The sequence below is a fragment of the Bufo gargarizans genome, chromosome 1, assembly GCF_014858855.1.
Source record: "Bufo gargarizans isolate SCDJY-AF-19 chromosome 1, ASM1485885v1, whole genome shotgun sequence".
NCBI classification, from domain to species: domain Eukaryota; kingdom Metazoa; phylum Chordata; class Amphibia; order Anura; family Bufonidae; genus Bufo; species Bufo gargarizans.
In genome coordinates this window covers 740,669,131-740,683,829 of record NC_058080.1, presented here as the reverse complement: position 1 = coordinate 740,683,829, position 14,699 = coordinate 740,669,131, and the positions used below count along the sequence as shown (strand labels likewise).

The 14,699-nt window shown below is 44.4% G+C and overlaps 1 protein-coding gene across 1 annotated transcript; it reads left to right on the top strand.

Annotated features, from left to right (window-relative positions):
• The first annotated feature begins 524 nt into the window (after nt 1-524).
• LOC122930400 (gastrula zinc finger protein XlCGF17.1-like) lies at nt 525-3,393 on the top strand. The gene is made up of 2 exons (XM_044283772.1): nt 525-577; nt 1,778-3,393. Exons 1-2 carry the CDS (start codon nt 525-527, stop codon nt 2,673-2,675), a joined length of 951 nt encoding a protein of 316 aa, XP_044139707.1. The 3' UTR covers nt 2,676-3,393.
• The last annotated feature ends 11,306 nt before the right edge of the window (nt 3,394-14,699 follow it).

Genomic DNA, 14,699 nt, shown 5'->3' with positions numbered 1-14,699 from the left:
GGAGCACCAGCCTCTTATATCACAAGGTAAGAGCCGTCATGTGCAGTGTAGACACGTGTGTGCAGTGACATGTAATGGAGGAGCACCAGCCTCTTATATCACAGGGTAAGAGCCGTCATGTGCAGTGTATACACGTGTGTGCAGTGACATGTAATGGAGGAGCACCAGCCTCTTATATCACAGGGTAAGAGCCGTCATGTGCAGTGTATACACGTGTGTGCAGTGACATGTAATAGAGGAGCACCAGCCTCTTATATCACAGGGTAAGAGCCGTCATGTGCAGTGTATACACGTGTGTGCAGTGACATGTAATGGAGGAGCTCCACAGTTTCTTCTCACATTACATTAGAGGCTACGTGTTCTTTATATGTCAGTCATATCCATAGGGCTCCAGTCACATGATGGGAGCGTGTCCTTCTGGCCTCCATCGGGCCGGTATAGTAGACTATACTACAGAGACGTCTTGTACAATCCGTGTTCTGCATTGTATATATATTGTAGATTATACATGGAGTTTATGGGCAATGTCCGCCCCTGTACGACTGTTTGTCCTCGATGTAGAACAGGCGTGTGTTATGTAAGTCGTTGGTGTCTCAATAAAATGTGAAAAAATTTGTATTAAAATTCTTGTCTGGCATCGGCTTTAAATTGCTAAATGTGACCATGTTGTCCATCACTTCAGCGATTATCTGCTCATCCCCTTCAGACTGAACGTGTGACTTCTAGCAGTAACTGCATGTCCCAGAATGTTCCAGCTGCATTAGAGCGAGTTCACACAGGGCACATTTATTGTAGACATTTCCATGTATTGGGTTGTTTCTGCAGCAGGTGCATGGATTATTACAAGCCACATTCAGGGCAGCGGGACAGTCACAGAAATGTCTGCAGCTGATCTGCTCTGTGTGAACTTGCTGGTAGATAACCAGTGACTGATCTGTGCTGCTCTTATAATCTGTCCAAAAAGGGGGGATTTTAAGGTTCCACATATAGAAACAGCAAGTAAGTTCTGCAGGGGCGGGGCTTACGATGCTCCATTGTGACAGAAAAGCCAGCCACTAAGTGGTACAGAGGTAGACAGACTTGTGCAGCAGATCTGTCCTCCAGCCCAAGCTCCTGTGATAAATGTGGAGCATCTCTAGATTTACTCTGTACGTTATAAACAGGATTAGTAAATCTGCCCAGTTGTTTACCCAATGGTTGCAGGGTGTCCAGACCATGAGGCAGCAAAGCAGCTCCAAACCATGATGCCCCCCTTCACCAGCCCCAAATCATGATGGCCCCCCACCAGACCCAAACCATTAGGCCCCACTTCACCAGCTTCAACCATGATGCTCCTTTTTTATTTAAATGGTGTCTAGTTACTGTTCAAAGGGAAAATGTGTTGGCAGAGAGCAGGGCTCGTTTCCAGACATGGTCCGGCTTTTTACATTTTTTAGTTTTGTTAAGTCATTATTTACTGTATGTAATAAAAGTCATGACCTGGTGTAAACCAGAATCCTGGACTTTGTCAGGAAGTTATAGAAGCTTTGTAAGGCTGGGATCAAAAGTGCAGTTTTTTGGGGCCAAAGTCAGGAATGGATTCCAAATGAATGAACACTTCTCCTTCCTGCTGGATCAACTTCCAGCCTAATTGGAATGTTATAAATTTGTCTACTCTGCAGTTTGAAAAAACAACAACTTTAAAACAAATTTTCATTTTTATCTTAACAGAAAATCCCAGTAAGAAATGTGAAAATGTCATGTTACCACTAGATGAAGATATCATGCAGCGCTCTTCAGGAGAAAACCTCATTACCCTTAATGTACATCCAGGACTTCACAGTACAGATCTGTCATATAATCCTCCTAATTATGAGGAACCTTCTCCGGACCAATCACAGATTGTTACCGCAAGTAGAGTTCAGAAAATAATTAAAAGGTTTCAGTGTGGTAAAGAATCCACAAACAGCTCAGGACTTTCTACACACCAAAGACATCACAAAGGAGAGAAAACATATTCATGTTCAGAATGTGGGAAATGTTTTAGAAAAAAATCTGATCTTGCTATACATGAGAGAAGTCACACAGGAGAGAAACCATATTCGTGTTCAGAATGTGGGAAATGCTTTTCCCAGAAAGTAAATCTTGTTAGACATAAGAGATGTCACACAGGAGAGAAGCCATATTCATGTTCAGAATGTGGGAAATGTTTCACACGGAGATCAAGTTTTGTTATACATGAGAGAAGTCACACAGGAGAGAAACCATATTCGTGTTCAGAATGTGGGAAATGCTTTACCCAGAAAGTAAATCTTGTTAGACATGAGATATGTCACATAGGAGAGAAAGCATATACATGTTTAGAATGTGGGAAATATTTCACACAGAAATCATATCTTGTTATACATGAGAGAAATCACACAGGAGAAAAGGCATATACATGTTCAGAATGTGGGAAATGTTTTAGACAAAAATTAGATCTTGTTATACATGAGAGAATACATACAGGAGAGAAACCATATTCGTGTTCAGAATGTGGGAAATGCTTTACCCAGAAAGTAAATCTTGTTAGACATAAGAGATGCCACACAGGAGAGAAGCCATATTCATGTTCAGAATGTGGGAAATGTTTCACACGGAGATCAAGTTTTGTTAGACATGAGAGATGTCACACAGGAGAGAAGTTTGAAGGCTAGCTGTTGGCTAGCCTGGATTTGTGGGAGGAGCCGGTACTTTCTGCTTCGGACGTCCGTGCTACTTCTGGGTCAGTGACGTCATCATCAGGCGCCCCACGAGTCGGAGCTTTCAGACGCCGGGTGGTAACTTTTCTTCCTATCAGAATTCCACAGGATTTACTTTCAGGATCGCTGGTTTGTTCAAACTGGGTGTGGGAAGGTGAGGGAGGGTAGGAGGGAGGCAGGGGGAGGTACGCTGGAGGGTCGCTCCTCGTCTCTCAAATCTCTCACATGCAATTCTGGACATAGCACTAGGGGGCAGCATTGCATCACATATGGTTCATGTCTGCTCAGCAACTACCGCAACATTCTGTGGCTATTCCTTAAATGTATGTGTGGGGTTGCAAGTTACCTGGGCATTGTTTTGACAGGGCTCCGGTAACTGCGTCAGGTGCTATTCCTTGGGGTTGCTTGCATGTTTTCATCAAGTTGTGCACACCATTTTGCATTGACATACAGTACATGCTTATTTTAGCCAGTATTTTCCTCACATCGGTTAGCTTGACGTCAAAGGAAAGAAGGTGGTAATAAAAATAAAAAAAATTAAAAAATATTTTCCTTTTCCTCAAAACTACATGCTTACACCGCTAGGATAGGTTCATTTGCTAGTACAACCACGCTGTCACAGCAGTCAGGCACACGTTGTCTCATATCTCGTAGACTAGTGTCATACGGTCTGTTTTCCACAATTCCTATTCTTATACACTACCTACCACGTCTGTAGGTTCGTTAGCCCGCAGTATTCGTTTATAATTGATCTGTTACGTCGCAGATCTAAAAACTCGGGCTCGCTTCATACGTCAGTGGAAACGACTAACATACTTCCCGTCAGCTTCTCGTTCATTCGTATCACGCTGCGGGGGAGGAAGGGGGGGTTTATAGTCTGTCACCTTGTCTGCCAGCTTGCGGGTTGCAGGTCGCAAGGTTAACAAGTTATTTTTGTTTGGTTGTTTCAGCCTTCTGATATTGAGGAATTTGCGTCCTTGCTTCCATCTCCAGGCAGAGGGTCCGAACATGGTAGTATCCCATCTCTCAGGTCATGGACAGTGCCTAAACTGACGGCCGAACTTCTGAGGAGAGGCATTCCGTTCGCGGCTACAGCCAGAAAGGCGGAACTGTTCAAATTACTTTTTCCCGGTACACCACCGGTGAGACCTGCTACGAACAGTGACAACACTGCCATCAGCACCTCGTTGGTGCAGATACACGCAGTGTTGAACACTCTCACAAATTCCATCCATGATTTACAAACCCGGATGGAGGTGATGGAGCAGCGTCGTGACCCCCCCTAGTAGCCGGCCCAGCCAGTGTTGCAGCACCTCCGTCTGTGATGGCAGGTACTACGCCTACTTTGGTACCAACAGCTAGTCTGTCACAGGGTGGGGGGGTACCTTCAGTTGCGCCAGTATATTTTGTCAGGCCTAGTATCAAGAGGGATATTTTGGAGGGTAAGGATGTCAACCTGGCGTCCTTGTTAATAGCACCCCATGACGTGGCGGAGAATAAATCCTTCGGCTGTAGCGAGGTGTCGGTGGTGCTCAAGACCAAGGACCCCAGGCTTAGCCGCAAACTGTCTCTGGCTGAATTTTTCCTGGCCTTCAGTTTGTTCAGAGACATTTTGTGCTCTGCCAGCCCCCACAGAAGAGAAGAGCTGGACACTTACCTTTACAGGGTGGTGGATCTGGCACATAAGTACGGGGGTTCAGCGTTCTATGACTATCATAGGTCCTTCTCGGCCAAAGCGGCAGCCATTTGGGCCCAGTTTCAGGTAGTCACAAACTGGAGCAACATTGACATGGAGCTGTTTTGCAGGCACTTCGCCAGTTTGAAATTCCCGGTGTGCGCCACATGTCAGTCTCCTGCCCATACTACCACTTGGTGTCCATTGGCTGACCTTTCAGCTGTTCCCAGTACCTCCAGAGGAGCACCCAACCCGGGTCCTAGTCAGCAGTCAGCTCAGTATGATAGACTAGGGAGACCAATTCATTTCTTAGGTAAAGCCCAGCTGTGCAACAATTTTAATTATGCCATTTGCAACTACAGTCAGTGTAGGTTGTTGCACGTCTGTGCCACATGTTTCAGGGCACACCCGGTCACGGTCTGCACCTTGAAGTCGGCATGACTGAGCCGGGTGGACGTGGAGTTATTAGACCAGCTACTGCGGCTTCACCCGGTTCAGCCGTTCCGTTCATTCCTGGTGGAAGGGTTTTCCCGGGGGTTCCACACTGGGCTCATCACCTTGCCACAGCAGACGTTTGAATGCCCCAATCTACAGTCTGCTTTCAGACATGCTGGTCTGGTGGACGAACTGCTAAGGAGTGAGCTGGATAAGGGCTTTGTCATAGGTCCTTTTCAGTCCCCTCCTTTTCACACGTGGGGGTGGTGCAGGGGAAATATTCGAATAAATTTAGTTTGATTTATGATTTGTCTGCTCCTCATTCTTCTCAAGTCCCAATTCGTTAATTCCGTCAGAGGAGTTTTCTTTGAAATATACTTCTGTGAACCAGGCTATTCAGGTCATTCTGCAGACAGGTAAGGGTGCTTGGCTGTCCAAAGCAGATATATCTGATGCGTTCAAATTGCTGCCCATTAGCCCATCTCTCTGGCAGTGGTATGGTATCAAGTGGAGAGATGCATATTATTTTGCCACCAAATTGACGTTTGGTTCCAAAAGCAGCCCGTCTTTTTGACAAATTAGCGCAGGCGGTGGAGTGGATTTTGTTGGAAGTACGGGGTTGCCAGAATATCATTGATTATCTTTTTGATTTTTTGTTGATTGAAAGCCCCTCACAGGCGCCTGTTGACTTGCATGTTCTTTTGCAAGTTTTTAAGGAGTTAAACATTCCGGTGGCTGCCCACAAAACAGAAGGGCTTGCGCAAGTCATCACGTTTTTAGGGATCTCCTTAAATTCATGCGATATGTCGGCTAGTCTGCCCCAAGAGAAACTCGACAGGATCAAGTCAGGTGTCTGTTCCTTGGTCATTTCTCAGGTCTGCACCAAGAGAGAGTTACAGTCTCTCTTGGGCATGTTAAACTTTGCCACGAGGATCATTCCTCAGGGTAGATCGTTTATTTCAAGGTTGTTAGTTTTACTGCAAGAAACCAGTGATTTGGACGCATCAGTTCATGTTAATGCCAACGCCCGGGCAGATCTGTTCATGTGGGACAGGTTTCTCAGTGGTTGGAATGGCATTTCCATGTTTGTTCCGAGGGCTACCATCGATTCCCCACATGTATTTTCAGACGCGGCTGCCTCGATAGGTTTCTCTGCCATATTTGGCTCACATTGGTTCGCCGGCTCATGGCCCACGGAGGTTCTACAGATGCCGGGTTTTTCTCAGACGTCGGCATTGTTTGAGATCTATCCTATCGTAGCAGCTGCTATAGTTTGGGGGCACAGGTGGTTGGGTCACACGGTGGTTTTCCACACTGACAACATGGCGACTGCAGAAATCATAAACAAGGGTAGATCTAAATCTTTACTCATCATGTCTTTCATGCGCAGGTTGACCTGGATAGCTCTGGAGCAGGGCTTTCATTTTCATGCCCTGCTTTTGGATGGGGTGAGCAATGTTGCAGCCGATGCTTTGTCTCGTTTTGATTTTTCATGCTTTTTCTTACAGAATCCAGAAGCGGACACAGTGGGCACCCCGGTACCGGACTGGCGGCTGCTGGTATTGGATTAGATTCTCTAATGGTGGTCGCCAGTTCACTCATTACGAATCATTGTCGGGCAGTACATTGAGGGCATACCACTGAGCGTGGGTGGTTTTCTCCGATTTTCAGTTGAAGTGTCCTAGGGGTGACACTGGTCAGGTCAAGTACATGGTGGCCTTTGTATCGTACTGTCACTCAGTTCTGGCCCTATCCTACAATACGATAAGGTTATATTTGGCGGGGGTGCAGCATTTTTTGGCACTTCAAGAGCCGGACAGACCATCCATATTTGCGGCTCACCCAATCAAGGCCGTCCTCAGGGGTATATAGAAGAGTCAGGTCACGGTCAAGTCGATCCGTCGGCCTATCACGGGGGGATATCTTTCACAGATTGTCGGAAGTTCTTTCACTGTTACCGTTCGGAGTTCTTCCCAGGCTAGTGATCAAATCGGCTATGTATTTAGCATTCTACGGGTTTTTGAGGCCAGGGGAGGTAACACAGGCTAGACAGGGGACGATGGCTCTCTGCAAGGGCAATTTAGTCAAGGTGGGTAGTAGCTATCAGTTGCAGTTGCCTCACGATATAACCAGGCAGGTGAGTCCCGGCCACTTAGTCAAGTTCTTCCAGACCACGAACGCATGGTGTCCAGTGACAGTCTTGGACAATCTCTTTTTGGCTCTTAGTCTCCACATCTCCACTGACCCCTTACTCCCATTTCCCATCGGTCCGCTGACATCTAGCCAATTTGTCAAGCACATCCGCGTCCTGTTGACCAACATAGGGTTGAATCCTGCACAGTTCTCAGGGCATTCCTTTCGCATCGGGGCTGCATCCGCGGCTTCCAAACAGGGGGTCCCAGCACACATCATCAAACATTTGGGGCGCTGGAGTTCGGGATGCTTTGTCCGATACATCCCGGAGCCTCACGCAGAGCTGGTCCGAGCTTGCAGCAAGTTGGCAGAGTAATAGGTCAGGCCAGTCCTTCCCTTATCAGTTGGTTTTTGCCCCCTTTTTGGCATACTGACCTGTGAAGGCCAAGGCACACCACAGGCCATTTTGGGGAGGGGGTGGCGGCAGGGCAACTCCTACTCGCATGAGGTTCGGACCACAAATCATATTCGTGTTCAGAATGTGGGAAATGCTTTCCCCAGAATTCTAAATCTTGTTAGACATGAGAGATGTCACATAGGAGAGAAAGCATATACATGTTTAGAATGTGGGAAATGTTTTAGACAAAAATCCAATCTTGTTACACATGAGAGATGTCACACTGGGGAAATGTCGTATTCATGTTCAGAATGTGGGAAACGTTTTTCAGATAAATCAAGTCTTCTTAAATATAAGAGGAATCACACATGAGTGAAGCTACATTCTGAATGAGAAAAATGTTTTTGCTTCTAAAGCCATAATTAGGGTCATAAGTGAAGTCACACAAGAGAGAAGCCATATGGCCACAATATAACGAAACAATATATCACTTGGTCATAGACATTGTTTTCATTTCAGGTTGTGTATTTGGATATAAAAGCTTAATTGATGTCACACAACGGCTTCTATAAAACATCTGATAAATCCTGCTTAGGGAGACGTGGGGTGAATTTGTAAAAATAACGCAATTACGCAACATTTTAATGTTTTGTTTTTACGGTGTTCGCTATACGGTAAAACTGACCTGTTACTTTCATTCTTTAGGTCAGTACAATTAAGGCAATACCACATATGTATAGTTTTTCTTGCAGTTTAATACCTTTTTTTTTCCTTTTCATCGCCATATTGTGACCTCTATAACTTTTTTGTAGTTATGTGTACAGAGCTGTGTGAGGGCTCATTTTTGGAGGAATGATCTGTAGTTTTCATGCATACCATTTTGGGGTCTTTTTTTTTGTTCACTTTCTATTAAAAAAAATTGTGGGAGGTGAAGAGACCAAAAAAAGGCTAATCAACCATTTTGACTTGTTTTTCCGGTTTGCCATTTGCCATATCTGAAAAATATTTAATAGTTTAAAAGTATAGCCGCTTTTGCATGCGGCAATACCCATGATGTGTATTTTTTTTATAGTTTCTATTTTTTAATATACCGTATACATTAGGGAAAGGGTTGATTTTTTTTTTGATTAAAAAAAGCTAATTTAAAACTTTTTTAAAACTTTTTTTTTTGACAGTATTTTATAGTTCCCATAGGTTCATTAAGGAGGACTGAGGGTGCCGCACAATGCATCCGGCTCCCTTGATCCTCATGTTTGACCACAGCATCTGAAGGGTTAAAAGTCTGAGATCATTGTTACCGCCAGTCACGGATATTAGCTTCTGCTGGTGGCTGCTGTATGAAACAGCCGGCACCCGGCAGCTACGGCCCATGCGAGAGCTTATTCTTCCTTCCGGAAATGAAGTCATAAATTCTCAACCTTCCAGATCTCTTTACTCCAGGCTAAATAGATCTCAGGACATCTGGAAAGATCTAGGGAATGGAGATGATATTCAACATTACAGTAAGGCTCAAAACAGTCACTGGAAGGAGGAGATCTGGATATAATTACCAAAGAACAATCCTTTGAAGTAAGAAGGAATCTGAAGTACCGATCCACTGATGACAAGACTAGGATCTCCCTGTTCTTATGGCAGATGTCATAGCCAGATAAATAACCTCTTTAGGTTAGGTATTTATGTGGGCCCTCCTCCAGAGAATGAAAGGGAGATGATCTAAAAATGTTTAGAACTAAGGTTAAGTCCTATTTTGACACAGATTCTGAGTATGGAAGGCTACATATTAGCAAACCATTCAGAAACCTTTTCATCAAGGATTATTGTGACAAGGATAAACTTGCAGAATGGGCAAAATTTTGACTCTTTAGGTTGATAATCTAAGGCCTTTTCCAAATTTGTCTTGCAGGAAGCCTAAGAGGATGATAATCTGTGGTTTAGAACTATCCACCCCTTAATAGAATTCAAGCTGAAAAGATTCACTTGATCCTTGTGTAAGCCCTTTAAGTGGAGACCTGGCTATGACAAGGTCTTCTGGACTATTGCTTAGAGACCATTAGGTTGATATAGTATATAACACACACAATTTGCACTGGGGGAAGTCTTCAGATTCACCCTTGACTCATTTGAATTAGCTGGGATCAAAATTAACTTTTCATGAATTGCAAACCAAAGTGTGGCAAAGGTCTTAATGATTTAATCAAAGAGGCTTCAAGATACAAACCGGATTCCAAAAAAGTTGGGACACTATACAAATCGTGAATAAAAACTGAATGCAATGATGTGGAGATGGCAAATGTCAATATTTTATTTGTAATAGAACGTAGATGACAGATCAAACGTTTAATCCGAGTAAATGTATCATTTTAAAGGAAAAATACATTGATTCAAAATTTCACGGTGTCAACAAATCCCAAAAAAGTTGGGACAAGTAACAATAAGAGGCTGGAAAAAGTAAATTTTAGCATAACGAAGAGCTGGAAGACCAATTAACACTAATTAGGTCAATTGGCAACATGATTGGGTATAAAAAGAGCTTCTCAGAGTGGCAGTGTCTCTCAGAAGCCAAGATGGGTAGAGGATCACCAATTCCCACAATGTTGCGCAGAAAGATAGTGGAGCAATATCAGAAAGGTGTTACCCAGCGAAAAATTGCAAAGACTTTGCATCTATCATCATCAACTGTAACATCATCCGAAGATTCAGAGAATCTGGAACAATCTCTGTGTGTAAGGGTCAAGGCCGTAAAACCATACTGGATGCCCGTGATCTCCGGGCCCTTAAACGACACTGCACCACAAACAGGAATGCTACTGTAAAGGAAATCACAGAATGGGCTCAGGAATACTTCCAGAAACCATTGTCAGTGAACACAATCCACCGTCACATCCGCCGTTGCCAGCTGAAACTCTACAGTGCAAAGAAGAAGCCATTTCTAAGCAAGATCCACAAGCTCAGGCGTTTTCACTGGGCCAGGGATCATTTACAATGGAGTGTGGCAAAATGGAAGACTGTTCTGTGGTCAGACGAGTCACGATTCGAAGTTCTTTTTGGAAATCTGGGACGCCATGTCATCCGGACCAAAGAGGACAAGGACAACCCAAGTTGTTATCAACGCTCCGTTCAGAAGCCTGCATCTCTGGTATGGGGTTGCATGAGTGCGTGTGGCATGGGCAGCTTGCATGTCTGGAAAGGCACCATCAATGCAGAAAAATATATTCAGGTTCTAGAACAACATCTGCTCCCATCCAGACGTCATCTCTTTCAGGGAAGACCCTGCATTTTTCAACAAGATAATGCCAGACCACATTCTGCATCAATCACAACATCATTGTTGCGTAGGAGAAGGATCCGGGTACTGAAATGGCCAGTCTGCAGTCCAGATCTTTCACCTATAGAGAACATTTGGCGCATCATAAAGAGGAAGGTGCAACAAAGAAGGCCCAAGACGATTGAACAGTTAGAGGCCTGTATTAGACAGGAATGGGAGAGCATTCCTATTTCTAAACTTGAGAAACTGGTCTCCTCGGTCCCCAGACGTCTGTTGAGTGTTGTAAGAAGAAGGGGAGATGCCACACAGTGGTGAAAATGGCCTTGTCCCAACTTTTTGGGGATTTGTTGACGCCATGAAATTCTGATTCAACATATTTTTCCCTTAACCACTTCAGCCCCGCTAGGTGAAACCCCCTTCATGACCAGAGCACTTTTTACACTTCGGCACTACACGCAACTTACCACCCAAATGAATTTTACCTCCTTTTCTTCTCACTAATGGAGCTTTCATTTGGTGGTATTTTATTGCTGCTGACATTTTAACTTTTTTGTTATTAATCAAAATGTAACGATTTTTTTGCAAAAAAATGACATTTTTCACTTTCAGCTGTAAAATTTTGCAAAAAAAACGACATCCATATATAAATTTTTCGCCAAATGTCTTTGATAAATAAAAAAAATGTTTGGGCAAAAAAAAAATGGTTTGGGTAAAAGTTATAGCATTTACAAACTATGGTACAAAAATTTGAATTTCCGCTTTTTGAAACAGCTCTGACTTTCTGAGCACCTGTCATGATTCCTGAGGTTCTACAATGCCCAAACAGTAGAAAACCCCCACAAATGACCCCATTTCGGAAAGTAGACACCCTAAGGTATTCGCTGATGGGCATAGTGAGTTCATAGAACTTTTTATTTTTTGTCACAAGTTAGCGGAAAATGATGATGATTTTATTTTTTTATTTTTTTATTACAAAGTCTCATATTCCACTAACTTGCGACAAAAAATAAAAAATTCTAGGAACTCGCCATGCCCCTCACGGAATACCTTGGGGTGTCTTCTTTCCAAAATGGGGTCACTTGTGGCGTAGTTATACTGCCCTGGCAATTTAGGGGCCCAAATGTGTGAGAAGAACTTTGCAATCGAAATGTGTAAAAAATGACCGGTGAAATCCAAAAGGTGCACTTTGGAATATGTGCCCCTTTGCCCACCTTGGCAGCAAAAAAGTGTCACACATCTGGTATCGTCGTACTCAGGAGAAGTTGGGGAATGTGTTTTGGGGTGTCATTTTACATATACCCATGCTGGGTGAGAAAAATATCTTGGCAAAAGACAACTTTTCCAATTTTTTTATACAAAGTTGGCATTTGACCAAGATATTTTTCTCACCCAGCATGGGTATATGTAAAATGACACCCCAAAACACATTCCCCAACTTCTCCTGAGTACAACGATACCAGATGTGTGACACTTTTTTGCTGCCAAGGTGGGCAAAGGGGCACATATTCCAAAGTGCACCTTTTGGATTTCACCGGTCATTTTTTACACATTTTGATTGCAAAGTTCTTCTCACACATTTGGGCCCCTAAATTGCCAGGGCAGTATAACTACGCCACAAGTGACCCCATTTTGGAAAGAAGACACCCCAAGGTATTCCGTGAGGGGCATGGCGAGTTCCTAGAATCTTTTATTTTTTGTCGCAAGTTAGTGGAATATGAGACTTTGTAAGGAAAAAAGAAAAAAAAAGAAAAATCATCATTTTCCGCTAACTTGTGACAAAAAATAAAAAATTCTAGGAACTCGCCGTGCCCCTCACGGAATACCTTGGGGTGTCTTCTTTCCAAAATGGGGTCACTTGTGGGGTAGTTATACTGCCCTGGCAATTTAGGGGCCCAAATGTGTAAGAAGTACCTTGCAATCAAAATCTGTAAAAAATGGCCTGCGAAATCCGAAAGGTGCACTTTGGAATATGCGCCCCTTTGCCCACCTTGGCTGCAAAAAAGTGTGACACATCTGGTATTGCCGTACTCAGGAGAAGTTGGGGAATGTGTTTTGGGGTGCCATTTTACATATAACCATGCTGGGTGAGAGAAATATCTTGGCAAAAGACAACTTTTCCTATTTTTTTATACAAAGTTGGCATTTGACCAAGATATTTATCTCACCCAGCATGGGTATATGTAAAATGACACCCCAAAACACATTCCCCAACCTCTCCTGAGTACGGCGATACCACATGTGTGACACTTTTTTGCAGCCTAGATGCGCAAAGGGGCCCAAATTCCTTTTAGGAGGGCATTTTTAGACATTTGGATCCCAGACTTCTTCTCACACTTTCGGGCCCCTAAAAAGCCAGGGCAGTATAAATACCCCACATGTGACCCCACTTTGGAAAGAAGACACCCCAAGGTATTCAATGAGGGGCCTGGCGAGTTCCTAGAAATTTTTTATTTTTTGCATAAGTTAGCGGAAATTGATTTTTTTGGTTTTTTTCTCACAAAGTCTCACTTTCCGCTAACTTAGGACAAAAATTTCAATCTTTCATGGACTCAATATGCCCCTCAGCGAATACCTTGGGGTGTCTTCTTTCCGAAATGGGGTCACATGTGGGGTATTTATACTGCCCTGGCTTTTTAGGGGCCCTAAAGCGTGAGAAGAAGTCTGGAATATAAATGTCTAAAAATGTTTACGCATTTGGATTCCGTGAGGGGTATGGTGAGTTCATGGGAGATTTTATTTTTTGACACAAGTTAGTGGAATATGAGACTTAGTAAGAAAAAACTAAAACAAACAAAAAATTTCCGCTAACTTGTGCCAAAAAAAATGTCTGAATGGAGCCTTACAGGGGGGGGGGGGTGATCAATGACAGGGGGGTGATCAATGACAGGGGGGGTGATCAATGACAGGGGGGTGATCAATGACAGGGGGGTGATCAATGACAGGGGGGTAATCACCCATATAGACTCCCGGATCACCCCCCTGTCATTGATCACCCCCCTGGTAAGGCTCCATTCAGACGTCTGTATAATTTTTACGGATCCATGGATCGGATCCGCAAAACACATGCGGACGTCTGAATGGAGCCTTACAGGGGGGTTATCAATGACAGGGGGTGATCAGGGTGATCACCCCCCTGTCACTGATCACCCCCCCTGTAAGGCTCCATTCAGATGTCCGCATGATTTTTACAGATCCATGGATACATGGATCGGATCCACAAAACACATGCGGACGTCTGAATGGAGCCTTACAGGGGGGTTATCAATGACAGGGGGTGATCAGGGTGATCACCCCCCTGTCACTGATCACCCCCCCTGTAAGGCTCCATTCAGACATCCGCATGATTTTTTACGGATCCATGGATACATGGATCGGATCCACAAAACACATGCGGACGTCTGAATGGAGCCTTACAGAGGGGTTATCAATGACAGGGGGTAATCAGGGTGATCACCCCCCTGTCACTGATCACCCCCCCTGTAAGGCTCCATTCAGACATCCGCATGATTTTTTACGGATCCATGGATACATGGATCGGATCCACAAAACACATGCGGACGTCTGAATGGAGCCTTACAGGGGGGTTATCAATGACAGGGGGTGATCAGGGTGATCACCCCCCTGTCACTGATCACCCCCCCTGTAAGGCTCCATTCAGACATCCGCATGATTTTTTACGGATCCATGGATCGGATCCACAAAACACATGCGGACGTCTGAATGGAGCCTTACATGGGGTGATCAATGACAGGGGGGTGATCAGGGAGTGTATATGGGTGATCACCCGCCTGTCATTGATCACCCCCTGTAAGGCTCCATTCAGACGTCCGCATGTGTTTTGCGGATCCGATCCATGGATCCGTAAAAATCATGTGGACGTCTGAATGGAGCCTTACAGGGGGGGTGATCAATGACAGGGGGTGATCAGGGAGTGTATATGGGTGATCACCCGCCTGTCATTGATCACCCCCCTGTAAGGCTCCATTTAGACGTCCGTATGCGTTTTGCGGATCCGATCCATGTATCCGTGGATCCGTAAAAATCATACGGACGTCTGAACGGAGCCTGACAGGG